The following is a 27,225-nucleotide window of genomic DNA, read 5'->3' on the forward strand; positions in this document are numbered from 1 at the left end:
TGATTTTCCTTTCTGTCAGAATTTCTTGCAACAAGAGTTTGGTTAGATGGGCGAACCCACATGCTCATGCTCCAATCCTGCAACAAAAGGTTACAGAGGAGTTCTCTTTTATTTGAAAAAAAGAATGTGATAATTTTATATGCTTGTTCAAATTGATAGATGTGCTTATTGGATAATGTACTTGCAAAAGAAAAAGAAAAAAAAAAGAGTATTAGATTTGGTGTTTTGCACAACCAACTTGTAAGAGGAATGGAAGAGTTCATCACCGACGAGCATCTCAAGCATATTGACCAGCCACAGAGAGAAAAGATGTTTGTGTCAACAACCATGATCACTAATGCAATTATATTCCAACATTATCGAACTCTCATTTTCTAATAATAGAAGGGATCGCAACAATTCAATTCTCTTTAAGTTCAACATTTGTCAGAACCACCGGCGAAACTTTATCAGGCATCTCAAGAATCTGCTTCAGATCATCATTTTCCTTCAACAAATAGGCCTTCGAGAAGGCAACCATGATGCCACCAACGAACCTCCTCATGGGCTCTCTGTCATTCCCACTCTCGCACAGGCAACGAGCAACCCCCTCCACCAGTTCGTTGTCGTCCAGCATGTCCATATGACCGTAGTTCTTAGCCACGGCATGAAAAGCCGGTGCCATGCAGTCTCTGAAGAACTCTTCATGGTTGACGCCCTCCGGAGCACAGGCAGGGAGCACAAGGTCCTTCTTTTCAGTGCCGAGGCCTGTGCCGACCACCAAGACGGGCGCCTTGGGGTCTAGCGAGTCCGGAACGTAGGTCAGCACCGGTGGGTCGACTTGACTACCAGGGGCAGTTCCATCGACCGGGTCTATGGCCAGCAGGGCAGAGAAGGTCAGCCTGGCCTTGGCTTCTAGGCCCAGTGAAAGGGCAAAGGCTACCTTCCCTCCCCGGCTGTGGCCGGCGAGTGCAAGCCTTGTGAAGTCCGGCTGCACCCCCTTTGGTAGTTTGGCCTGCAGTCCTGCTGGTAACCAGTCAACTGTGGCTGCTGCTGACCTGATCTCTTCAGTGCAATCAGGTCCTGCAATTTTGTAGAGCTACAGGACATTCATTTCAATCATGGTCAGAAAGTAGCAAAGAGGCAACGAGCGCATAAATTAAATCGATACGGTTATGGGGATGCACAGGGGATTTCAAGGGATCATATTTGAATTGGATATATCTTAACTATATTTGATTTTTTGAATATAGAAAAGTCATATCCAAATCTGAATTTAAATCTGAAATCCGATTTCATAATCTGAATCCAAGTTTACATTTATATATGAATTTGAATCCGATTTTTTAACTAAATCTGGTAATTTTCAAAATATAAAAGCATTGGATATAAAATATTTATTTAAAAGTAGATCCGATTCAACATCTGAACTAATATTAATGTATATCCATATCCGCATCTCATTCAATGTCATTTTTTAATTTTGAACCTGATCCAATTTATTAATTACATAGATACTTTTGCCATGTCTGGTTTTTTTTTTTAGAATGGTCCAGTCAGATATCCAATCCAAAGTAGATATATTTGACATTATGTAAGAAGCACAGTAAATATGATTTGAAGCAAGCACTTAATTTGAGTTGGCTCAAAGAAATATGTGTGGCCTTCGAGAACTTTGATTATATGACCAAAAGAAAAGGAATCGAAATGCAAGAACTGATAAGTGCAAGAGATGAAGAGAGTACAAACTAGATTTATTAAAATCTGAAAATCTATCTTATTCTTTTGTGTAAGTTCTACTATGTAAACCAATGTTATTTTGTATATTTTTTTCATGTAACACTAAATATAATATATAGTTAACAAATTTTCAATTGAACATAAAGCGGTGACCCTAATCTCATGGGACTACTCTATATAACTGAACTCGAATTCATCTAAATTTTAATAGTAAATTAATGTTTCCAAGAGTGGATTCCATGAAACATATGCGTCACACACAACCTCCACCTACTCTGCCGCCTAGCCTTTAAAACTTTTGAAAAATACAATAAATCTCTTGTAAAAATTTTGAAAAATAGTAAAGCGTGAGTAGTTCGACTCATCCTTCACCTGAAGGAGAGGATGACCAACCTGTGGTGCCACCACGATGAAGCCGTGAGAAGCGACATGATAAAGCACTTTCTCGTAGAAATGATTTTGAAGGAGAAAGCCATGAAGGAAAACCATCGTTGGGTATCGGCCTTCTTCACACGGATAAGCAATCAGAAGTGGCTTGGGAGGAGACACAAGGACCGAATTGGCCGCTTCGATCTCCTTCGTCCCAACCTTGTGTTTCCCTAGCAAAAACACGCCACCAAGCCCAGCCATTCCGCAAAATCTTTTCCTCGGAAAAACTTTTCCTAGAAAACTTTCTCGCAGAAACCCTATTTTCTGATCATCATATTGTGGTGGAGAGAGGTATTTATAGAGGACGCACGGTTTGTCCTGCGTGCCTTGCATGTTCCTAGAATTGCAGTATGAAATTATGTATGTGTTTTTTGACAAGCTTTCGTAAAATAGGAGCCTTACTTGACCGTGCACCCCTTCTAAGACCACATGGCAATCACGCGTTAGAGAGAGAAAACATCTTGAATAGGATTAACCAGGTTGAGTAAAACAATCCATCTCATTATTTGATTTCTTTGGAACTGAATGAGTTGTTTGGATTTCTTCCTCAGAGTGTCCGAATACAAACAGGTCCCATTGTTGAAAAGATGCAAATATATGATTGGACTGTAACTCATATTTTTCAGGTGAGGAAGATGTTAACAACTCACTATCCAAAAAAGAAACCCAATTAAGCCGGCCTTCATGGCACCAGTTCCGCTCTCATGGAAGAGATATTGCCGTCAGTATATGAGGTATTTGATTCGAAACCTCTAGAAATGCTTTTCAACTGGCTTCATTTTCTGGTCACTTTGAAAACTGAAAAGATCAACTTTGGGTCATATTTATGGGAAAACGAGAGGTTAACGTGCATATTTAGCTGCCCCCCTTAGTAGCAGATGGTTTTGCATGTTGCATGTTTATTTAAGAACTTCTTGTCATAAGAGTTTTCTTCACTTGGACTTGGAATATTGGCCTCATGTTTGTGTGGCTTATAGTAGTTTTGTGTACTTGGGTTTCTTGTATATGGACAAAGACTGCACCTAGCAGCCTTGAGGTCATGTAGAACAACAAGCATATACACGTGAAACTATCACGAGTTTCATCTAATAAGTCTGCCAGACTTTGGCAAGAGGCCAAAATTGACTCTACTTCGCCATCAAAAAACAAGAATCTTGATACAATTGGAACAGAGGCAGGCCAACGTCTGCCAAATGGCGTTTTGCAGCTGTGATCAAATATCAAGTTGATCACAGCGAACAGATGGAGTTGCGTGCACACCTTTGTGTACGTAACAAATATGCACCAAGGAAACCAAAGAAGGAGGTGGTGGCATTTAATTTTTTTTTTTTTAAAGCTATATACGTTTTTCACTTTAACGGGAGCATTTTAGTCAGTACATACCCCATGGATGCAAGGGTGTATACATAACCAGTTTCCAGCATTTTAGTCATTACATACCCCCCATGCATGTGTATACATAGCCAGTTTCCCACAACCAACGGTTAGGTAACCATTAAAAAAAAAACTTTTGATACCCATTTGGGGAAACAAATTGCCAAAAAGGTGCTTAAGAAACATTAAATTTTTTATATAAAATGATAAACTACCCTTCTTAAAAAACCACTCTTCTTGATTGAATAAAGATATATGCATCTATGATCTCAAAAGGATTGAGGGGTGGAGCCAGGTAGCACCCCCACCTCAACTTTTTTTACATTTGTATGTAAATTTTAGAAAAATTCACTTCTATATAAAAATTTTTAAAAAATGATATTTCGGTTCTAGTCAAAATTTAAAAACTTTAATTCAGCCTTCCTCATTAAAAATTTTTAACTCTGCCACTGGATTAATACATCTTACACCAAAAATTAGTGTTTCCTCTTTCCAAGGTGACACTTTGAAAATTTCTCTCTGCTTATTTAGTAACTTCAAAAGTTAAGTGGAAAGTTATTATTTACCCTAAACATTAGGCACGTTTTGTACTTTTCAGAAAAAAAGGAAGGCAGAAAAAGGCTAAAGTTGAAAATTGAGTCGGAAATATAGGTCGCTTCCACATTTGAGAATTGACCTGGGTTCGTAATTCACATAGTGTGATCTTTTACTAATGATTGCAATCTATGTCAGTACACCACTTTTGGTGGAGTACCAGACGGCCAGTACGTTTGGATCTGATTTCCAGTCTAATTCAAACTATATTATAACTTAAAAAGTTTTGTTTTTATTTTTTTTTTTATTTATGAGATTATCTAAGGATTTATGAAAGAAACATTGTGTGTGATGATATCATTTGGTTTTTTTTGAAATAAAAATATATAATGATATATAATATTCACGGCGTACTAAGATTTACAAAAACGAAGTACCAGTACCCATACACATACCCGTACCATAGTAACATACATTGCATGCATGATCACTACTTCCCATCAGTAGGTCTAATGAAAATGAGTTTTCGCTTCACTTGAATTTCAGAATTTACGACAACTGGAGTTTAGGCCTGATTACCACGTGAAGCGAAGGATGTGTGTGTCAGATAATATTCAATTTGGATTTGGCTTGGATCCTTACGTGACAATGCTAATTAGCATCTGGCTAAGTCAGATACATATTTTACCAGCTGTGTGAGAGAGATGTTTGCACTGCATGGAGAGTTATGCAGTCGAAATAAGTTGGATTTCACATATACAAAAAGGCACGTTTAACCAGGCATCTGGTGTAGTCTTCAAATTCTTAACTTGGGCTGTATGCGCTTAGACTTGCTTGGTAAACTAGAAAAAATCATTTCTATAAGGCCTTTAGGATGTGTGTGTGTGTTTATGGAATAAAAAAGGGAGACAGCGACATTGCAAGCTTTGCATCTCAATTTTGTGGCAGGGATTATTATAGGGAAGCTTTCATTGCTTTGAGTACCTTCTCGCAGCACTCTGGTACCAGTCATACCACGAGTTTTGTTGTTGCCAAGAGTGACAGATCTTGACTAAGCCGGATTTGCAAACGGTTTGAAGGCAGGGCATGCATATGGCTATGGCTAGGCTTGGATCCTTCCTTCCCTAACCATGAAACATAGAATTAGTTTTGTCCCAACTAACCCCACCTCTGATATTATTGCTATATTCAAGAATCGGTAATATCTTGCTTCTCTGTATGTTTTGTATTGCAATTTTTGATCAATAAAAAGGGTGGAGGCCTAACCTTCAGAACTTGGTTAACTTTCAGTAAATAAAACAAGTATGATCAACTTGCGTTGAAAGCTATGAATACACCAGAATCACAAATATAGTAACGGGTTTAAAACGAAGAAGTTTTTTTTGAGCATTTTTTCAGTAAAACTGAAATGAGTTTTCTGTGACTCTGGAATAAACAGCTCGTGTTTATTTCAAGTTTGTTACTTTTCTTTTACACAAACTTAGTTCGACCGGAATCCTATTCACTTAGCCGTTTAAAACTCAAAAGTAAAATTCGTTAATTAGATAATATGTACGCATCCAACAGATTTATATGTTTAAACCATGTGCATATTTTAATTTTTATCAGCCACTGGCCTTCTTCAGCAACTTCAAACTCGAAAGGAGCATTAGAAAGAAGATATAATAGTTAAGAACATGTCCTCGATACATATATTGCTGCCGGCAAACAACTCAAAAGTCTAAGCCAGCTTATTTAATGCATAATATGGAGACTGCAACGGATTAATTCTTCTTAGATTCAACTGTTGAGAGTACCACAGGAGAAACTTGATTATGCATCTCAAAAATCTTGTTCAGATCGTCACTATCAAGCATCAAATAGGCCTTCAAGAAGGCGACCATGATGCCACCGACGAACCTCCTCATGGGTTCCCTGCTGTTCCCACTCACACAGAGGACATCAATGACCTTATCATCCAACATGTCCATATGGCCGTAGTCCCTAGCCACGGCGTGGAAAGCTGGAGCCACGAGCTCTTTGTAGAACTCTTCATGGTTGACGCCCTCCGGAGCACAAGGAGGCAGCAAAGGGTCCTTCTTCACACTGCCGAGGCCCGTGCCCACCACCAGGCCCGGCGCCTTGGGGTCTAGGGAGTCCGTGACTTTGGTCAGGACAGGCGGGCTAGTTCCGTCCACGGGGTCTATGCCCAGTAGCGCAGAGAAGGGCAGTGCGGCCTTGGCTTCGGGGACCAGGCCCAGCGAAAGGGCAAAGGCTACTTTCCCTCCCCGGCTGTGACCGGCTAGTGCAAGCCTTGTGAGGTCTGGCTGCACTCCCTTTTGTAGTTTGGCCTCTAGCCCAGTTAGTAACCAATTCACTGTAGCTGCAGCTGCCTTGATCTCTTCAGTGGCATCAAATCCTGCAATTATGTAAAGCTGCAGAATAAGCAGCCATGGTTAGCACAAGAATCAAATGTAAATACATATCTCTCTCTCTCTCTCTCTTTCTCTCTCTCTCTTTCTTCTCTCTCTTTTCAAAAGCCAGTGGCCGAGTTAGAAATTTCTGGTTAAAGGGTGTTAATTTTCTAATTTTTAAACTAATTTAAGGGGATCTATATATATAAGTTGATAAAAATTACATAGGCTTCAACATGTAAATAAAGTGATCTTTATAGGCTGTTGCGGCAATTGCTGATATCGGCTACATGTGCCTTCGTCACTGAATGAAACTAGCCCACTTGCAGTTATCTTAAAGAAGAGAAAAGAGAAAAAGAAACAGACACACATAAGAACACAAAGATTTGGTAGTTTGGAAAAACCATAAGCTTTTTGGTAAGTCCAAGGCTGCAGGGTGTCTCTACCGTTTGAGCAAGAGATCCAAGCATTCAATAAAACAGGAGTTTAGGGAAGCACGGTTAAGGTAAGTTCTTTAACAAATTCAAAAATTGCTCACATGGAACATGGACTTGTGACGAAGCAAATTATTTCTTAAAAGATTTTAAGATAAAGGCAAGCAGGTGACCACCATAGGGAAAGGCAACTGACCTGAGGAGCCACCACGATGAAGCCATGAGAAGCAACATGGAGCAGTAATTCTCTATACATGCAATTTACAAGAGAAAAGCCATGGAGGAAGACCATAGCTGGGTACTGGCCTTCTTCGGAGGGATGAGCAACCAGAAGCAGTTCGGGTAGATGCGAGGGGCGATGAGTATCCGCCATGACTTCCGCGACGACCGCCTTGTACTTCCCTTGTGCGAATACATCATCCTGAGCAGCCATGCTGAGAAAACTTTTCCTGGAAAACCTCTCCTCAGAAAAGCTTTTCACCCTTCTGTGCAACCCCAGAAAGAACGTCCTCCCCTCAGAAAAGCTTTATAGAGTGACGCATTCGCTAGCAGATCCCGTACGTTGCATGTGTGGAGAAAGAGGGAAACCGTGTTTTTTTCTTTTCAATGCATTGAAGTGAAGCGCATGCTAACAGGCCTTTCATGTGGAAATAATGCTTCATGTGGAAATAATGCTGTACATCACTAAAGATAGAATGGAAGGGAATTGTAACATCACTAAAGATTAATGTTGAAAGGAGGAAATGGTGCCGGCAATTAAAGTGAAATTGACGCAAAGGAGAAAGTGAAATGGCGAGGGAAATTAAAGAGATGTGTGGAGGAAGGTAAGCGCTTCGATTGAAAAATGGCAGATTGCAGGGACCAGATGAAGATGGTGCCATTGGAGTTATTGCAACGATTGGGAGAGATGATGAAGGCAAAGGAGAGGAAGGAGAGCACAGAGGAGAAAATGTGGTGGCCAAACAAGTCTAAAATTTTTCTTTCTTTTAATTTCAAAAATGCCCACACCTTCTTTTGGTGCATATTTGATGCATGTACACCTCTGGTGCAAGCAACTTAATCTCAAACATCCCAAGTAGTAGCGAAGTTACATATAAACTGGTGTGGGCAGTTGGCCATGTCAGCAACAAAATTTTTATTTATTTTTATATATATAAAAATAAATACGCCCACTGGATTCCATTCCATTCCAGCAACTAAAACTCTGAATTTTCATTCCATTCCAGTTTGTGATTCTCGAAATCAAAGGAGTTCACAGTGGTGCCTTCCGACGACCACTACGCCCACTGGATTTCATTCCATGTTTTTTCCAACCAATTTGTTGTAAGCATGAAAAAATCTTTGCATTGAACCCATGCCAACCTACAATTGGGTGGTTTGCTTTCTCCTCTACGCTTCAATGAGATTCTGGTTTTCCAGATGAACCAGATTAACGAGTGATAGTAGTTTTTCCATAATTTCTTGAGGTCTTTTACATTAATTCTTCTATTCTTCCACCTTCAGGGACCATCAACAATGTTCCTAGGTTTTCCCGTGACACCAAATTTGTGGGTAATATGGACCCAGATACCTCTTGTTGCTTCGCAATCGAAGAAGACATGACATTCTCATGCTGGTCCACATTGACATGAAAGACACCTAAAGGTTAACGCAATTCCCTGCTTTTGCATGTGAATTTCGGTGGGAACTCTGCCGTCGCAACCAATGTAGAGAGTCCAAATAGCTCTCGGGTAGCCAGAGCTCAACCAATGCTGTCTCCTCCAAGGATCCGATCGAACTATCGAAGTATTGGCCTTCCCCATTATATTCCATAGGCTTCTCGTAGATATTTGATTGCTGTCCAACGCTGATCTGTTCTTACAAACCAGCTTTTCCTTAAGCTTAGCTGGCCAGAGATGGGAATTGAAGACTGGGTCTTAAGCTTCTCATTAAAAGGGAAAAAGGCAAAACACCAAGACACAGAGAGTTTTAACGTGGTTCGACTCAGGATCGAGTCTACATCCATGAACAAAGGTTTCTCTCTCACACGCCTCAATCATTTGTGTGAGAGGTTCCATTAACATTTAAAGGAATACAGGGGTCATTCATTTCCTGATTTCTAGGATCTTGATTGGCATCAATATCTTGAAGATATTGTTGGTTACACCTCTGATTTTCTTTCCTAATCTTTTGATCAACAGAAACAACAACAATTTTGCCGGCGATATTGTTTCCTTGAGCATTATCTTCAATAGCCCCCCTCAAGCTGAACGGCCTAGGAAGGACGTTAAGCTTGACATGAATGGATTCAAATGGTGAGCGAGCAAGGGGCTTGGTCATTGTATCAGCAAGTTGGTAAGTAGCTGGAACATGATGAACTGTAAGACGATGATTTTGCACATGATCCCGGATGAAATGAATATTGACTTCAATATGCTTGGTTCGTTGGTGAAAAACCGGATTGGCAGTCAATTGAACAGCACCCATATTGTCACATAAGAGCCGGGGAATGGTGGAAAGAGGGTGACGAAGTTCGTGTAAAAAATATGATATGGAGAGAACTTCGGTGGCAGTGGAGGCCAACGCCCGGTATTCTGCCTCAGTATTGGAGCGAGCAACAGTATTTTGCTTATTTGCAGACCACGAAACCAATGAATCTCCAAGAAAGATGGCAAAGCCGGTAGTAGATCTTCGATCATCAGGATTTTCAGCCCAATCAGCATCAGAATATGCTGTAAGAGAAAGGTGTGAGGACGGCCGAATAAGAAATCCAAGATGAAGAGTGTGCTTAATGTAGCGAAGTATGCGTTTGACGGCAGCCCAATGAACAGTGGTAGGAGCTTGCATAAACTGACAGACCTTGTTGGTAGCATAAGCAAGATCGGGTCTGCTAAGAGTAGTATACTGTAGAGCACCAACAATTTGGCGATATGGAGTAGGATCAAGTAGCGGCGTCCCATCAAACTTGGATAACTTTTCGGCAACAGCTAAAGGCGAAGGAAAGGGCTTGACATCAACCATGTCGCTTTGCTTGAGAAGATCTTGCATATACTGACATTGAGAAAGAAAGAGTCCTTGGGGTGTAAACTATGCTTCAACTCCAAGAAAATAATATAGATGCCCAAGATCTTTTATTGAGAATGCACACCCCATTTGACATATAAGCTGATGAATGGCGGCGGAGCAGCTTCCAGTGATCAATATGTCATCAACATAAATAAGAATAAAGATGGAATTAGAACCCACAAATTTGAGAAATAGTGAAGTGTCAATCTTGGAGGCGGAGAAACTGTTTGAAATGAGAAAGGAACTAAGGCGTTGAAACCAGGCTCGAGGTGCTTGCTTAAGTCCACAAAGAGCTTTCTGTAACTTGCATACATGATGCGGATATTGAGTATTAACAAAGCCTTGAGGTTGTAACATATAAACATCTTCAGATAAAGTGCCCTGTAAGAACGCATTGTTGACATCTAACAGGCGAACCACCCAATTGTGTGAAACAGCAAGAGTAAGAATAATTCGAATTGTAGTGGGTTTAATCACACAGCTAAAAGTTTCAAAGTAATCAATGCCGGATTCCTATGTATACCCTTTGGCCACAAGACGAGCTTTATATCTGTCAATACTGCCATCAGCTTTTCTCTTGATACGATAGACCCATTTATTGCCAACAATATTGTGAGAGGGAGAGAGAGGAACAAGAATCCAAGTGTTGTTCTTCATCAAAGCATTATATTCCTCAAGCATGACATTGTGCCAATGGGAGAGTTTAGAGACTTGGGTAAAAGTTTTAAGTTCAATTTCTAAAGGCAACTCGGTAAGGTGAGTAATGTAACAGAGGTTGGGTTTAATGGATCCAGTTTGGAGGCGAGTGATCATGGAGTGAGTTTTGGGGGCTGGAGGAGGTGATTCATTAGGTAAGGATAGTGGGAAGTGAGAGGGTGGTGAAGTGGAAGGTGATGTTTGTGCGGGTGGTGAAGGGGAAGATGGTGGTGATGTGGTAATGGCAGGTTCATGTGGAGAAATAGGTGGTGATGGTGATGGTGATGTGGTAATAGCCTTTGTGTGTGGTGCTATAGCCAAGAAATATGCATTTGGTGCAGCGATATTGTAATTTGTGAGTATTGTAAGGACGAAGATGAGGGTAGGCACATCCAAAAGTTTTAAGAAATGCATAGTTAGGGATTTGGTTAAAGAGCAGCTGAAATGGACTTTTCATATTTGTAACAGGTGATGACAGACGGTTAATAAGAAATGCAGCTGTAAGAAAGGCAAAATCCCAAAACTTGAGAGGAAGGCTAGAATGAGCAAGTAAGGCGAGACCTGTTTCTATTATGTGACGATGTTTTCACTCGACTCTCCCAGTTTGCTTATGAGTGTGAGGGCATGAAATGCGATGATCAATTCCACATGATTTTAAGTAAGTGGATAGAGATCTATATTCTCCTCCCCAATCACTTTGAAATGCCTTGATGGGTCGCCCAAATTGTCTCTCAACAAGTTTTTGAAAGTCTCGAAAAATAGTCAAAACTTCAGGCTTTCTTTTAATAATAAATAACCAAGTGAACCTTGAATATCCATCAACAAAATTAACATAATAATAATATCCTTGCATGGAAGCAATGGGCGCAGGGCCCCAAACATCAGAAAATATAATGTCTAATGATCCATTTATTTCATGAGATGAACTATAAAAAGGTAAACTGTGACTCTTCCCCATTTGACATGCTTCACACAAAGAGTCAGTTTTATTGAAACTAGAAGGAAGTCCATATTTACTAAGGACATGCTGTACAATTTTCATGGAAGGATGCCCAAGTCGCTCATGCCATTTTTGCTGCGTAGTTCGTTCACTAAGAAGAGCCGTTGGTTGACTCCCAATATCTCCCAAGTGCAGCTTGTAGAGCCCGCACTCATTATTTCTCTTGAGAAAAACCTGCCCTGTCTTGGCATCCTTAACATAACAAAATTGCGGGTGAAATTCAAGCAACACATCATTATCTTTCGTAAACTTGTGTACAGAAAGCAGATTTTTGGTGATAGATGGCACATGTAAAATATCTTTCATGATGAACTTGGAATCAAGATGAGAGAAAACAGAAGTACCAATGTGTGTAATGTTCAAACCTTGGCCATTTCCGATGCGAACTTGATCTCCTCCATTGTAGTTAGATTGGATTATCAAGTTGTTGAAATCTGGCGTTACATAATGGGTGGCTCCAGAGTCAGGGTACCATCCTCCATGATCAAATGACCCATAAGCATGTTTTGCACTTCAAAGCCCCATGGCCAGGCTGATGACATGCTTGACAAACTGTGCGACAATTTGCAGCAATATGACCATTATTTCCACAAGCAAAGCAAGATCCAACCTGATTTTTCGGAGAACGATCTTGAGTTTTATTGCGACCTCTGTTATGTTTAAAGCGATTGCCACCAAAATTTTGATTTTTCATCGTAAAATTTGCTGATGGAGTTCCAATAGGGAGATTATCAACTTCATCCAATTGCGCCTCATGAATAAGCAACATAGCAAGCAAGTCTTCCATATTAATGGGATCAACCCTAGTGTTCAACGCAGTTCTAAGAGACTCATATTCTCCCGATAGTAAACCAGTCATGATGTAGGTGATCAAATCATCATCATCCACTGGTTTGGATGCAAGAGCTAACTGGTGAGCAATACTTCTTGCTCTGCAGAAATATTCCGAAATAGTTTCAGTGTCTTTTCTTAAGTTCTGAAGTTGGTTTCTCAACTGCTGGATTCTTGTTCTTGAGCGAGCAGCATACATACGTTTGAGGGCATCCCATAATTCATGAGAGGAAGAAATTCCCACAACATGACTACGAACAAGATCAGTTAAAGATGAAAGAATCCAACTTAATAAAAGCTGATCTAATCTGTACCATTCATCATACTTTGGACTCCGACATTGGAAACCATTGTTGTCATCAATCCATTCAGAGGGACATGGTTGTTTACCATCTATGAAACTCATAAGATTATAACTCTTAAAGAGAGACATAAACTGAGATTCCCAAATCAAATAATTGTCTGATGCAAGCTTAATGGAAAGCAAATACTGAAGATTTGTAGGCGCAGGAAGAACAGAAAAAATCTGACCTGTAGTTTGAGATGTGTCTGGTGTAGCAGACTCTGAAGGATGATTGGTATTGTTTTCAGCCATTTTTGAATGAAAAAACAGAGGGAGAGAACCCACAACCTCACGACTATTCTGTTCTTACAACCTCAATGGTGGCACTTGAAAAATCCACAACGCTACCCTGTTCTCAACTTAGAAAAATCTGAGGTTTGGAGGATAGAAAGCCGAGATGAAGACGATTCCAACGAACTAAAGATCGTCCAAAACGGGTGTCGGAGGAATCAGCGCCGAAGATTTGAAGAAACAACAAGTTTTGCCTTTTCCGCCGGTGAGAATGATGATTTCGGGGGGTGTCAACGCCTGGACACGTGCAAGAAAGGCCAAGGACATGATGACAATGTGTTGTTTGTGTTGAAAGAAGCCCGACACGTGTTGAGCGGGACTCGGTGTCGCTTGAAAAAGGTGTTTAACGCGACACAGAGGCGGGATTCGACGAGAGGTGCTGACGCGGCTGCGTGAGACTCGACGGGACTCGCGAATTCCGGTCGTGTCCCGCTGATGATGACACGAAACCGTGGTTATTCGCCGGTGACGGAAGAACACGGCAGAATATTCCGCCGGGATTCTTCGGGATCGCCGGGAAACGGCCTCCGCCCGAAAAAACTCTGTTGAAACTTCAAATTCAGATTCCGAGCTCGTTCTTGGGCCAAATCGAGCGTTCTTGGGCTCGTTTTGCTCGGAATTTCGTCAGCAATCTTCTGATCCAGCAATCAACACGTTTTGAACCCACTGTAGGCTGGATTGCTAGCTGGAACACCCGGTGGTTGTAGAAAAGGAAGATGGCCGTGTGTGGCTCTGATACCATAAAAGGGAAAAAGGCAAAACACCAAGACATAGAGAGTTTTAACGTGGTTCGACTCAGGATCGAGTCTACGTCCACGAACAAAGGTTTCTCTCTCACACGCCTCAATCATTTGTGTGAGAGGTTCCATTAACATTTAAAGGAATACAAGGGTCATTCATTTCTTGATTTCTAGGATCTTGATTGGCATCAATATCTTGAAGATATTGTTGGTTACACCTCTGATTTTCTTTCCTAATCTTTTGATCAACAGAAACAACAACAATTTTGCCAGCGATATTGTTTCCTTGAGCATGATCTTCAATACTCAGGAAGTTCAAATTCCCTTACCTTCGGTCCTCCTTCATGTTTCTAATATTCTCCTGCATAATAGACTCAAATAGGTTGTAAGCTCTAGGGGAAACTACTTTGATAACATGCTCAGAATCCCAAATGTGAAGCCAAAATTTTGCCTTAATGCCATTGTTGATCTCTCAAGTAATCTTGTCCCTTTATTGTCTTTCACGCCTGAAAAATGGTTTTTCAAATAGAAGAGTGGTTGTGAAATGCCTGGGAAAGACCACGTGCCCTTAGGCTTGAGATATATATATATTCTTTTACTATCAGTGAAGCGCGTTAACTGCCGTCTGTCAGAGCTTTGCATACCACAAACGCTAGAAAGGCTTTGTTAGCATCCTCCAGCCTTGTGATGCCCACTCCTCCTTCAACTTTGGGAAGGCACAGTCTCTCCCATTTAATCATATGTCATTTCCTCACCTCTTTACTATCACCCACAGTAAGTTTGCACTCAAGTGCTCTATATGCCTTTAGGGAGTTGAGATTATCTTAAAGACTAGGCTCCAATATAAAGGACTAGCAGCTATAACAGATCTGAAAGGCAGAGGCATCCAACATATGAAAAAGCCGCTCTTCCAGGATCACAGTTTACTGTCATCTTTCATGATCATTTGACTGCACTGACTGTCGGTTAAGTCTCCAATCTGTGGGGGGAACCCCAAATATTTGGTTGGCAGCTCTCCTAGTTTCCCACCATGGGAATTGCTTACTCTCATGCACTGCTTCTGACAGAGGTTGAAGTTGAGGAGGTTTGTCTTTTTCACAATCGACTAACTTGCCCGAATGGACTTCAAATTCATTAAAGATTGCCCATGCTATGCTTTGTTGCTAGGCTTCGATAGAATACTTCACTGCCGTCAAGAAGAGACGCCGAGATAAAGAGTCTCTCTGATGGAACTCTGTCCTAGGCATCAACAAATCACCTTCCTTTACCATTGATATGGAGGAGCTATGGTGACCGAAGACTCCTTTTTCTCTTCCCTCTTCCTTCTCATTCACAACACATTTGATCATAGATCTTTGTCATCATATACCATCCTCGAACATAAGCAGGTGGTTGAGCTCTTCTTTAATCAGCGCTTCTTCCACCACAACCCTGCAATTACCACTTTCGATGCTCTCTTAAGCGATAACTGTCTCTTTGTTGCACACTGAAGATTGTATTTGTCAATTTTGAGTTGGGTAAATTTTGAATATTTTTTCTGGAATGCGGATCTGGACCCAGACTCATACTAAGAAATATCCGAGCATCCGTCCCGAATCCAATCCATTGATGAGTAGCGTCGGTTCCACAGGTAGATGTTTCCCCTGGAAAACTCTTTCCCTTTGGTTTCTTAACCCGAAAGGTTTTCTACCAGTCAACGCCAACGCCAACGCGTCGACGGCAGAACTCGACACGTGTGAAGAATCACGAATAGTCTTGAAGCATCTCCCAGACGACGTTTCTGGTCATGCCTTCTCCTGAACGACACCTATTTATATATTGTACCTCTACAAGCCTTTTTGTTCCGTTTCAGGAGTCTCTCTTCCCTGCGCTCCTTCGATCTGCTCGACTCTCTTAACCCCAACTCGTTGTTGTTTCTTCGATTCGTCACTTCTTCCCAGTGAGATATTGACCGGCCGGAGATGTGGCAGTGGCAGAGGCCCTACAGGAAAAGCGGTGATGTCGAGGGCGGTACGGCGCCCCTCTACCCGATGATGCTCGAGAGCCCTGAATTGCGATGGGCGTTCATCAGGAAGATCTACTCCATCCTTACCATCCAGCTCCTCCTTACCATCGCCGTCGCGGCGGTCGTCATTACCGTGCGCCCGATCTCTCTGTTCTTCGTCTCTACCACCGCCGGCCTCGTTCTTTACATTGTTATCATCATCCTGCCTTTCATTCGTGAGTTACCCTCTCTTCTCTGTGGCTGGTCTGGGTCGTCTATTCGTCTACTGGTGGGTGGGACGGGATTTCGATTTGTATGAACATTGCTGGATTACTTACTCTTTTCCCCCCCTTTTTTGGCAGTTCTTTGCCCTCTATATTTCTACCATCAGCGTCATCCAGTCAATCTGCTTCTTCTTGGATTGTTTACAGTCTCTATAAGCTTTCTCATCGGTTTGACATGCGCCTTCACCAGTGGTAAGAGATTTCTTGTCCTTTCTTAGCTTTTGAGTTTTAATCTTGATCCTTCATTTTGTGTGCACTCCCTCGCTGTTTCTTTGTCATCTTGAGAAACTTCAATCCTGTATGTGTTTCGTGTAATTTTGGTTTGATAGTTAGTTACCGTGAGGAAATTGTGAGCGATATGAGAGTCTGATTCTTGTTTTATGTTGAGCCCTTGGAGGTCACTTAAAAAAGGATGTCAATCCTTGGGTTGAAGAGCCAAGTGCTTATTTCCCCCTCACTTCACTCCTGATGCTTAGTTGTCCTGGACCAGAAAACAGTTGGAATCGTTTTTGGTATAGGAAAAAGAATCTGAAGAGAAAAAGGGTAGCTGTCGCGGAGGGCCTTACTTGTTGGGGTCAATCCCAATCTTTAGTTGCGTTTGACACAATCCAGGAATTTGACCGGAGATCGATTTTCTTCGTGTAGCTTGCATGATTCTTGTATATTCAACGACAAGGTTTCACATTAGGATGTTATTTGGCGATTTTGGTAGTCATAGGACCCAATTTAGGTTGACATGGTTGGTTGATATTCAACTAGTTGTAGATTCCATTTTGCAATGCTAATGGTGCGTCCTGCATTTATGTAGATTAAGTACGTTATCAATCTCCATTTCTCCGATGCTAATGGTGTGACCTACATCTTTATTTGTGATGCCACTGTTCAGGCTTCGGAATACTGGTAGGGCTTGGTCATGGTCGTAATGCCACTTGAAAAAGTTTTGTAGGATGAAAGGTCGTTTTTCAGTTTCATATTCCTAAGCAAATTTTGTCTGTTTCCGATAAAAAGTAGAATAGTTGGGAGAAAGTTGGGAAAGGTTAGTTGAAAAACGCATATGATCTACAGTTTCTGCAAGAATCTTATTCCTGTTAAGTTTTTAAGGGGGAAAAAGGTTCTCCCCTGGAGAGAAGGTAAACGACCTCTTTTGGCGACTCTTTTTTTTTCCTAGAAACGCACTTCCCTACGTCTAATCAAAGTGATCCAGTTCTTTTGGCTTTCAGAACCTTTGTGTAAGAATGTTTTTCGCTCGTAGTGTTCTTCGAGTACTTTGCTGGGATTGTGATGGTATTCAATTTGAGGTAGCTGTGGGGAGGGGGACGCGTAGGCACCAAAAAGATCTATTATATAAAATCACAGTTGAGCTGGCTTATCCAACCTGTGAGAATCTCTTAATGGTACATCCTTTGATAATCCAGCCTTCCGGTGAAATGTTCATATTAAAAAAAGATCCAGTGTTAAGATGAGTTGAAATTTCTAGCCATGTGGTTGTTGCTTTTTCTAGAACGGCCTACGCCTGTAGTTGCTGGATCCTTGAATAATGTTTGAACTTTCTTGATGTATATTGCTACATGTGCTTTACTTTATCTAGTCACTCAACTGTTCTGTCTCTTGATCAGGCAAGGTTATCCTTGAAGCTGCAATTCTGACTGCTGTGATGGTCGTGAGCTTGACACTCTACACGTTCTGGGCAGCAAGACGGGGCCAGGACTTTGGGTTTCTCGGTCCATTCCTGTTTGGCGCTTTGTTTATTCTCATAATCTTTGGCATGATCCAGGTAAAAGTTTTACAAACCAAATAGTTGTTGCATGCTGGTCTCCATTCGTTTCCTTAATCCTTGTTGCCTGAATCCTGTTTCTGCATGTTTTTTTTTTCTCAGATTTTCTTTCCTTTAGGGAAGATTACCACAATGATCTATGGCGCCCTCGCAGCCATCATCTTCTGCGGCTACATTGTCTACGACACAGATAATCTGATCAAGCGATATACTTATGATGAATACATCTGGGCCGCAATCGCACTCTACTTGGATATCATCAATCTGTTCCTTGCCCTCCTCACTGTGTTCCGCGCATCTGATAGTTGAAATGGATTGTAATCGACATCTTAATCAGCAGACCACCGTATTTTTCTTCAGTGGTGCACAGATCTTCCTGGTTAACTTTGGAAAAATTGTGGATTTGTAAAGAGCAAAAGAATTGGAAACTATAAGTACCGTGCAATTGCAAATTTAGTTCTGTTTAAGACGTACCAGGGAGAGATTGCGTTGGTTGTGGGTTTTCTCGCCTTTGCTGGTCCCTGTGGCATAGAATGTTTTCCCGTGGATCATATGAATTCATCGTTTCATTGTGAGAAGGCTGTCGACCTGTTGGGAGTAGTTATCATTGGGAAGAATAAAAAGGCATCTCCAGAGAGACGATCAAAGAAAAAATTGAGAGCTTCAGCTACTGACCTAGTCCGGGAAAAACTCTTTTGGATGAAACATGGTAGAATCCCTTTTTATCTGAACGGAAAGAATATAAATATTTATTTGAACGGAAAGAATATAAATAACTAAAGGATGAGGAAATCTCACAAAGCTATATGCTATACTGAAGGATAAGGACGAGGAAGTCTCTCACAGCTACACTGAAGGACAAGGAAATCCAACCAGCGCCTCGACTACCAAATCACCATCCTACCAGGACCCATCATACGAGCAGCAATTCCATAATGTGACCCTGCAACTTGAGAATTGGACATGACAAAGATCTGTTGAGGACCAGCAATTCCCGCCCTTAAACACCTCAAACTATTGAGAGTAATCCAAGGATCCGTCGCAGACAGCAACCTGGAGATTTGCCCTTTGTGCCAGAGAATAAACGAAAACAAGAAATAGCCACTTCAAGGGGCCAGTCACCGTCCTTACACATTTCCCGTAAAGGACTGGAGAAAACTCCAGTCTTGTGTATAACGGATATAGAAGAAAAACACAGACCTCTTTTAACATGGAAATGCTTGAGATGGCTGTGAAATCGGTGGCAGCATGACCTTGACCGCTTCCTACTCTTCCCGCAATTTTCTCAAGTCGCGCCTCTTTCTTTCAGCATTCCCTTTGAAGAACCCATAACTACGTTGACGAGGGCGACTAAACTGATGCCTTCACAAATATTTGCATTCTTGAAGCAGAGATTTGCCGTAACCCCCTCTTTTCCCTCCAATGACAGAAGTTGCCTCTCAGGGCTTATCTTGAAACCCTGGCATTTTTCAAGCCGTATAATTGCATGGCTTTGGAGCTTGATTGAAAAGAATGGACTTACCGCGGAACAACTGAAGGGAAGCATGAGGCTGTAAACTGAGCTATGGGGAAACTAGTATTGGCCAGCATTATCATGACGTGGTCGTTATTTCTCAGCACATACTGCAAAATGGCGCAGCTCCATCTTTTAAACATCTTTTTCTGTTGACTGTGCCCAAGTTTCCAAACAATTAAGATTTGTTCACCAGTTCGGAGCCTTCAAAAAAAAAAAAAAAAAAAAACCCTTCCCACAATCAGGAATCCTTTAAAGTTTAAACTTCACGCTTAGTCATTTTTCAAGCTTGTGGATGAGGGTTATCCTCAGTTGTAAAGAAAGGACGATATCATCTGTAAAACATAATTCGAGCAGTTGAGGAGTTATTCACATCCCTTGGATTCTAGAGTTTTGATAATTTATTTCAAACTTTTTTTGGAAAAAAAAAATGCAAATTAATATGCATGTTTAAAAATATAGAAGTGGATAAAAAGCATGTTCTACTTTCTTAGACATGAATATGAGCGTTAGAAAAAATAATAATCTATTGATTTCAAATTCTCATCTACACGTTTAAAACATACTTCCGTTTTATAGATTGAAAATGTTGGCATTCATAAGCATAAACGATAGACCGAATTAAAAACGTAATGCATGTCGAAATTAACCAGTATTACAATGAGACTGATTGAACTCATTCCTCAACCAGCCTCAAACTTGGGCTGCTTTGTCTCTCCAAGTCCCAGCTTAAGTCACTTATCTATGCAAACTGTACCTTAACTGTATGGTTAATTTGCGAAGTTAAGGGGCGTTTGATGAGATTGGGATTGTGGAATCTTGGAATTAAAATTCTCATTTTTGATGAAATGTAAATTGAGCTATGAAACAAAAAATTTTGATTCCAAAATTATAGCTACACTTGTTCATCAAAAATTCCAAAATTGTAATTCTGCTTTAGGAAATGAAATTATGATTTCAGGATTTCAGAATTTTATTTATCTTTCTTTAGGGTACATGCCATGATGATTTTAATTCATCAATTCTAAAATTTTAATTTCCTGTTTTATCAAACACATTATATTAATTTTAAAATCAAAATTCCAGGCTATCAAACACAAAGGAAAAGTAAAGAAGAGAATCTTCATTCCAGTTTCAGTTTGAGGTGGAATTTTGTTTCTAGAATCTCAATTCTATAATCAAATTCAAGATCGTCAAATGCCCCCTACAAGAAAAGACAAGTATGGGTTTGTCAATAGCCACAACCCAGAGATGAGCACCTTAACAGCTCTATGAGAGAAGGAACTGATTCAAACTGGCCTCTGGCTCAAAATAAACAGGCCTCATATGAACAACTTTGACGGTAGAATCTGCCAATCCATGGAAGTGGCAACCATGACCGACTTAGTGCCCGTTTGCCTGCCAGGTGAGTTCTATTGTGGACGCGGGATAGTTGCTTGATGGAAGAATTTGTTGTTAAAAAGACCATAAATCTTCGCTAAAGCCATCATAAATCATCCCCACATATAAACTGTCCCTAATGCCAATGGAGTAAATTAGCACATGCATGAAGAATTTCACTGCCATGCAGACCCATATACCCTAAGAACCTATAATTGGTGAACTAAAACCATATTCAAACTTCAATATAGTCAAAATTTTCGAAGTAGACCTTCTAATCGTGCAGAACAGTACGACAATGAACTAAATATGCTTTTAGCTTACAGAAAGTCATTCATTTTCACTATAAATTTGGTATCAATGTTCTACTTCCTCTCAAAAGATCTTCAAGACAAGAATAAACTGATTTCTGCTTCACTATTGTGCTCTCTAGGACCATTTTCACTGCCTACATGCAAGATTAAACAACCAATAATGATATTAAAGAGAGGGAAAAAAAAAGAAAAGAAAGAAAAGGATAGCTAAAGCAAGCCCACATCTTAAGCTAATCAAGTTAAAACTGGCAAGCACAACATATAACCCTCATAATGAAACTTTCTCGGTACAACCCTCTGGTCGTTATTTTGATGACCCTTCTCGCTTGGCACCTGCAGATCATTTACAAGCTAGTTGTGCATGAACGTAGAATTTTTCATCGGCTAATTGACATCAAGCATTCCAAATGCAGCTTCTTGCAGCCCATTCGGTGTCTATAAAATCCCTGGTCAAGAAGAGAGAAACATCAAAAACAAACCAAGAAGAAATGTGACAGTGCATGCAAGATCACAGTCCATGTTCAAACTTGTCCACTAATGGAGCAGAAACTAGTTTGCATGAAAGTGTGGAGGTTTTGGTCCATCATCTTGTATAGTCATGGCTGCCTTCAAATTTTATGCCCCACAAGGATTTTATTCCCTGATTGCCTATTAACACAAGAACGACAAAAGTCTCCAACTCAAAAATACTAAATGTTGCAATGCAGGACAATTGAAGTTCTCAAAGACATGAAATTTCTAGTTTTTCAAACTTAGATGGCATTAACCTAAAATTCACTTGGTAAAAGCATGTCAAATTTAGAACTATCTATAGTATGAAGGCCTTGAGAGAATTGTTACGTCCACAAGAATTCACAGTTTCATTCATCCAGCGAGACACATAGAAGTCAGACTTGTACCATATCACGGAATGATGAACATTCAAGAAAATATAACACAGTTCTACAACAATCGAAGTCTATAAAGCAAAAGCCCAAAACAAACAGATCAGTTAATGTTGCACTTACCAGAGACTCATTTTTCCTTGCAGGACGTATAGTCAATGCCACCACCAGAGCGAAAACAATCACTCTGTACCTGGGCATTGCCAATTTCCACATCCAAGAACTGGACATATTCTTCTAGAACCTAGAAATCTTGCAACCATAAAGGGGAAACACAATACGATTTGCGTTGCCGACTTGCCGACAAAGATGCAGCGATGCACCACAATAGATGGCTCAGTAAAACCTAAAAAGGAAGTTCAAGAGCAAATTAGACTGTTACTAGTGCACTAACATGAAAGACAAAAATATATGTAGCTTTCAGGAACTCAACAATTTGTTGTAAAAAATATCATTGCCAGGCAGCAAACATGTCTAAAGATGCCTGAGCATTCATAATCAAGGCACATGAATATTCAAGACAAATTTGTTAAGCTTCTTTTGAATGAAACTTGTTAAAGATATTAGTCTCATATGCTGCACTCAAATCTCAGAAGTGTCAACATCATTCAGTCAAAATCATAGCTACAAGCCATTCAGATAGGTTGATTGACTAGACAGGTGTTTAACTTGCATAAAGGTTTGTCAATCAAGTTACTGATGAAAAGTTTCCCTAAAGAACCTATCAACTGCGAACTTTGCAGTTTGCCTGGACCCTGCTCACCAAGTTCTGCTCACCAAGTTCACACACGACATACTGTCCAGTAGACCCAGACATTGCAATGCAGTACTGCAGAGATGTAAAGAAAGAATTAAAAACTCAACCAATGTTTTCGGTATATATCCAGAACATATAAACATACCTAGTGTTTGATACAACAATTAGAGTACTTCCAATTAGAGGGGACAAAACAAGAGGTGCTTCCTAATGTGTACCATTGATATTTGAAGGGTTGCAGAGCTAAAGTGATGACATCTGCATTACCTGCTTCTAGCAAAGCTTCTATTTTTACTTATTGCATTTGAATACCCTTGGAGGATCCACCCACTCTGTTTGTCTGTCTTGGAGCATCTTCACCTTCCACGGTTTAAGTCTTTTTCTTTTCTTTACCTTCTCAACCCACAAGGCCCTCATGCGCATGCTCATCAAATATTGCCCCTTGAATAATTCCCACCTAAATGTGTTGAACATTGAAAAACACTTCAGCATTCAAATGCCTTGTCATTCCAAGAAAATTACGATAAAAAAACGGAGAATTGAAAGACCACCTGTGTGACAATTGCATAAAGTGGTAGAGTGCTGTAGCTGCAAGGACCTTGAATAATCAGCCTGCACCTCATGAGGCAAAACATTCTGTTCGAGAGAGAGATAGCCAACTATAAGTCTTGGAATAATGAAACCAATGCTCCCATTATGCAAGAGTCAAAACCATGTTTTCTGCAGCCATACAATTTGCCTGAAGGAGCTTCAGTCTGAGTAAAGCATTAACCCACCAAAAAAGAAATCTAGTTCTACAAGTTCATATCAGTCATGAGGAATAGTTCGAGCTCCAGTCAAGTGGGTTACAAAGTATCCACAAACAACCAATATAAGTGCATAAAAAGGAGCTTTAGGGAGAGTGCACCTTGTATCTTTCACTTCTCCTGAAGGGGTGCTAACTTAACCCTAACAATTAAGATTCCGAAACCATGGTTCTCAGTTCACATCACTTATATCAACCATTAACCATCTCTAAGGTTTAAACCTTGGCATGCCCAAAATTGCAATGAAAAAAGCGAACAAGAAAGTTGATAAATATGCTGCATCACTTTTGAGAATTTATTGTTCGAGGAGGCTTTGAATCTAGCAAGAAATGAAACAATTCACTGTTCACTTCTATCAAACTACAACCAGGCTCCTTCCTCACACCTCTATTTCCCATCAACTTCCTCACCTCTTCTGCTCCATCCCATCTGCCAATCGATGCATACATATTCGACAACAGAACGTAGTCACCACTTTGATCCGGTCTGAGTTCAAGAAGCTTTCTTGTTGCACGCTCAGCCAAACAGAGGTCGCCATGAATCCTACACGCCCCCAAAAGTGTTCTCCAGATGATAGCATTAGGCTCAATTGCCATTCCTTCTATGAAGTCGAAGGCTTCTTTCAGAAGCCCAGCTCTGCCAAGGATGTCCACCATACAACCATAGTGCTTGATGTTCGGCTCAATTTTGTACTTATTTCTCATGATTTCAAACCATCGACGGCCCTCCTCCACCTTGCCTGCATGGCTGCAAGCAACCAAAACCCCAACGAACGTGATCCCATTGGGCCTGACCATTTTCCCCCTTTGCATCTCCTCAAAAAGGGAGAGAGCCGACTCCGCATGGCCATGAAATGCCAACCCCCCAATTATTGAGTTCCAGGAAGAAACATCTTTTTCATGCATCTGGTTAAACACCCTCAGCGAATCAACTATGCTACCGCATTTTGCATACATGTCTATGAGTGCGTTTCCCAGAACGACGCTCAATTCATTGACTGCATCACCTTGTTCCAAAACGGTGTGAATCCTCTTACCAACGTCTAAGGCCCCGACATCAGCGCAAGCCGAAAGCAGACTCAACATGGTAACCTCATCAGGCCTCTCACCCGCCTGCTGCATCTCGTCAAACAACTCCATTGCTCGGCTCTGATCCCCACAAAGCACATACCCAGAAATCATTGCGTTCCATGAAACAACGTCCCTCTGAGGGATCTCATTGAACAGTCGACGAGCCGACTCCATATCGCCGCACTTTGTGTATGCTGTGACCATGACATTCCATGAAATCAAGTCTCTCTCAGGCATTCTATCAAACAAGTAGCGTGCATCCTCTATCTTGCCCCTCCTCGCGTACCCAACTGTGAGAGCAGACCAAGCAACAACATCTCTCTGAGCCATTTCATCAAACAAGTGGCGGGCAACTTCCAAGCTGCCGCTACCTGCATTCAAGTGGATGAGAGAGTTCCTCACAAACACATCCGATTGAAGCCCCAGCTTTAGAACACGACAGTGCACTTGGTTACCCACGGAAATAGATCCTAACTTCGAGCATGCCTTCAGGAGAAAAGGAAACGTGAAGCTATCTGGCTTCACGTGAGATTTCTCCATCTGGGTGTACACAAAAATGGCCTCAATGGGCACCGAACTTTGAGAGAAACCTCTGATCATGGTGTTCCAGATGAAAACCTCCGGTGCCAGGACATGGCCGAAGATCTTGCGGGCGTAATGCATGTTGCCAGGGATGGTGATGGCACAGGCAAACACAAGCTCTCGCACCGCAGAGGCATCGCTGTTGAAGCCATGGACAACCATGTGAGCATGAATTTGCTTGAGCGTGCGGAGGGTGGTGATCTTCTTCCAGATAGAGCTAATGGTCCGCTTGGTTGCAGGGTTTGCCTTCGATTTCCTGATGATCATAACTCAATCCCCTTTCATGCGATAGCGGAGAGATTTTTGGCGGAGGCGGAACGAACTCGCAGTAAATGAAAAAAATTTGTAAAATTAAAATAAACATTAGGTTAAAACTAAAAGTAAACAAATAACTATAGTTATGAGCAAATTTAAAATTGGTCTCAAAAAGTCCATCTGTTTGACCAAAGTTACCATTGGCCACACAAAAGCAAATCAAATAAATGTAGTTCATACTTGTCCAATTTTCTCATGTCCACGTTATGGATAACATGTATCTTTTAACAAATTCTATCATTAGCTAAAATCATCACAAATCAAGCTGCTGATTTGTCTCAATTATTTCCTCTCTTTATAAACAAGTACCTTCCATCAGTGCATGTAAAAAAAAAAACATCACAATAACCATACCACATTATAGGCTAAACATAATCTTGTCATGCTAAACATGTTCTAACAGAAAGTGCATCAATATGTCAATATCTTGAGGAACTTGGAATGCAAATCATGAAGATTTTGCTATCTTTTACAAGTCTCTCAGGAAAAGCTTTATCAATGAGAGAACAATTAATGAAACACTACAAAACGTAACACGACATAACAAGCTAATGTATGGGAAGCATTGAACTGTTAACTAAATGGAGTATAAAATACTAGTCTATCCTAAGACAGACTTAAAGCACCTAGTTTCACGTTAACCTAAGCAACAACACCTGCAAAATTGATTAAAACAAGGTTGAGCAAACTAAAATCAAGACAGACCAATTGAATTAGCACCAAGTTGGCACAAGAAGTTATAACCTACTCAGCATAAACAAGTCCTAAACTAGATATGGAATTGAAATACAAGGAAACTCTAGAAAAATGAAGGCCAATTTCAAGCAACTTGAGCTTATGCTAGGTATGGACTTCAAGCGCTTGGCTCTATATTTTGCTTATGATATCACTTTTTTTTTTAAATCCAAGGATTCCATTCAATCAATTGCATGTGTTTTGATCCGAATTTCCCGAATGTTAGAGAAAGAAAATGGGAAGGGTTTTTACCATAAATCTCTAGGGTTTCATCCGTGCTCCTCATCAGCCATTCACCTAAGATAAGATGAGATAAGAGAGGATCTGTACTGTGCAGGGAGAGGGAGAGAGAGTGTGGGAAGCTCCACATTCCCTATTTCAGTCCTCACTATTTTTCTTTTATTATTTTTTATCTTTAATTTTTAAAATCATTTTACACTCAATGGCAGAAAGTCCTTAATGGGAGCATTGGCTCGCCTCTCACAAGTAGGATGAAATACTTTTTCTGCTCACTTGAAAAAAGACAGGGTTCTATCTGTTTTGCTTGTGATGTTTCTCTCTTAAAAAAGAAAAAATATTTACAGTTTATGCTACCATGTTTCTTTCACCATCGCGGCAAGCTTTACCATATATTATTACCATAATTTTAAATATGAACCCCACTTTTTTATTCCTTTGGTGCCGATTTCACTTTTGCCAATATAACTGTACTATGACATTGTCCTTGTTGAATGAAAAGAAAACTGTCATTTGACTCATCTACCTTATTCTGGCTCTCGTAGGCCTTTAATTGATAATTATCAGTAAATTGAGGCTCTTGTTGCAAAAAGTACAAGCATGAGGCTAACGCCTTAAATGCTGTCCCTTAAATGAAAATTTCTTTGAAAAAAGAATGTCGTATAAGTAAATGCAGGTAACGCCTCCAATTTATTGAGGCTGAGTGGACCCCGCTTAGCGGGCATTTGGCTGCCCAGCATCACATAAGGGGTTCATTTTAA

General features: G+C 40.7%; 4 protein-coding genes across 7 annotated transcripts; 1 reads left to right on the forward strand and 3 right to left on the reverse strand.

Annotated features, from left to right (window-relative positions):
* Positions 1 to 103: 103 nt before the first annotated feature.
* Positions 104 to 2,412, reverse strand: LOC116246306 (chlorophyllase-2-like). Its single transcript, XM_031618127.2, has 2 exons — positions 2,113 to 2,412; positions 104 to 1,078 (listed from the first exon to the last, which is right to left on the reverse strand). Exons 1-2 carry the CDS (start codon positions 2,347 to 2,349, stop codon positions 401 to 403), a joined length of 915 nt encoding a protein of 304 aa, XP_031473987.1. The 5' UTR covers positions 2,350 to 2,412; the 3' UTR covers positions 104 to 400.
* Positions 2,413 to 5,700: 3,288 nt separating this feature from the next.
* On the reverse strand, positions 5,701 to 7,446 carry LOC116266274 (chlorophyllase-2-like). Its single transcript, XM_031647425.2, has 2 exons — positions 7,080 to 7,446; positions 5,701 to 6,470 (listed from the first exon to the last, which is right to left on the reverse strand). Exons 1-2 carry the CDS (start codon positions 7,314 to 7,316, stop codon positions 5,820 to 5,822), a joined length of 888 nt encoding a protein of 295 aa, XP_031503285.1. The 5' UTR covers positions 7,317 to 7,446; the 3' UTR covers positions 5,701 to 5,819.
* An 8,210-nt stretch (positions 7,447 to 15,656) lies between these two features.
* On the forward strand, positions 15,657 to 18,338 carry LOC116254257 (protein LIFEGUARD 4-like). Its single transcript, XM_031629553.2, has 4 exons — positions 15,657 to 16,049; positions 16,176 to 16,289; positions 17,714 to 17,871; positions 17,974 to 18,338. The coding sequence occupies exons 1-4, from the start codon at positions 15,791 to 15,793 to the stop codon at positions 18,178 to 18,180; spliced, it is 738 nt and encodes a 245-aa protein (XP_031485413.1). The 5' UTR covers positions 15,657 to 15,790; the 3' UTR covers positions 18,181 to 18,338.
* Positions 18,339 to 21,077: 2,739 nt separating this feature from the next.
* LOC116245985 (pentatricopeptide repeat-containing protein At5g15300) lies at positions 21,078 to 25,494 on the reverse strand. 4 transcript variants are annotated; one of them, XM_031617648.2, is made up of 5 exons: positions 23,627 to 25,494; positions 23,271 to 23,355; positions 22,987 to 23,176; positions 22,086 to 22,308; positions 21,078 to 21,524 (listed from the first exon to the last, which is right to left on the reverse strand). In XM_031617648.2, the coding sequence occupies exon 1, from the start codon at positions 25,442 to 25,444 to the stop codon at positions 23,807 to 23,809; it is 1,638 nt and encodes a 545-aa protein (XP_031473508.1). In that variant the 5' UTR covers positions 25,445 to 25,494; the 3' UTR covers positions 21,078 to 21,524; positions 22,086 to 22,308; positions 22,987 to 23,176; positions 23,271 to 23,355; positions 23,627 to 23,806. The 4 variants fall into 4 exon arrangements, with proteins under 4 accessions (XP_031473508.1, XP_049933164.1, XP_031473504.1 ...); XM_050077207.1 differs by having other exon boundaries at positions 23,271 to 23,439; XM_031617644.2 differs by adding an exon at positions 22,726 to 22,791 and having other exon boundaries at positions 23,271 to 25,494.
* Between the last annotated feature and the right edge of the window lie 1,731 nt (positions 25,495 to 27,225).

Source organism: Nymphaea colorata, chromosome 1, assembly GCF_008831285.2.
Source record: "Nymphaea colorata isolate Beijing-Zhang1983 chromosome 1, ASM883128v2, whole genome shotgun sequence".
NCBI lineage: Eukaryota > Viridiplantae > Streptophyta > Magnoliopsida > Nymphaeales > Nymphaeaceae > Nymphaea > Nymphaea colorata.

What these genes read in the sequence shown, in the direction of transcription:
- LOC116246306 (XM_031618127.2), bottom strand. Translation starts at nt 2,349, where the DNA reads ATGGCTGGGCTTGGTGGCGTGTTTTTGCTAGGGAAACACAAGGTTGGG. An exon ending in TCATCGTGGTGGCACCACAG is followed by an intron (nt 1,079 to 2,112) that starts GTTGGTCATCCT and finishes AATGTCCTGTAG; the next exon opens with CTCTACAAAATTGCAGGACC.
- LOC116266274 (XM_031647425.2), bottom strand. Translation starts at nt 7,316, where the DNA reads ATGGCTGCTCAGGATGATGTATTCGCACAAGGGAAGTACAAGGCGGTC. An exon ending in TCATCGTGGTGGCTCCTCAG is followed by an intron (nt 6,471 to 7,079) that starts GTCAGTTGCCTT and finishes CTTATTCTGCAG; the next exon opens with CTTTACATAATTGCAGGATT.
- LOC116254257 (XM_031629553.2), top strand. Translation starts at nt 15,791, where the DNA reads ATGTGGCAGTGGCAGAGGCCCTACAGGAAAAGCGGTGATGTCGAGGGC. An exon ending in CATCATCCTGCCTTTCATTC is followed by an intron (nt 16,050 to 16,175) that starts GTGAGTTACCCT and finishes CTTTTTTGGCAG; the next exon opens with TTCTTTGCCCTCTATATTTC. An exon ending in TAATCTTTGGCATGATCCAG is followed by an intron (nt 17,872 to 17,973) that starts GTAAAAGTTTTA and finishes TTTTTTTCTCAG; the next exon opens with ATTTTCTTTCCTTTAGGGAA.
- LOC116245985 (XM_031617648.2), bottom strand. Translation starts at nt 25,444, where the DNA reads ATGATCATCAGGAAATCGAAGGCAAACCCTGCAACCAAGCGGACCATT.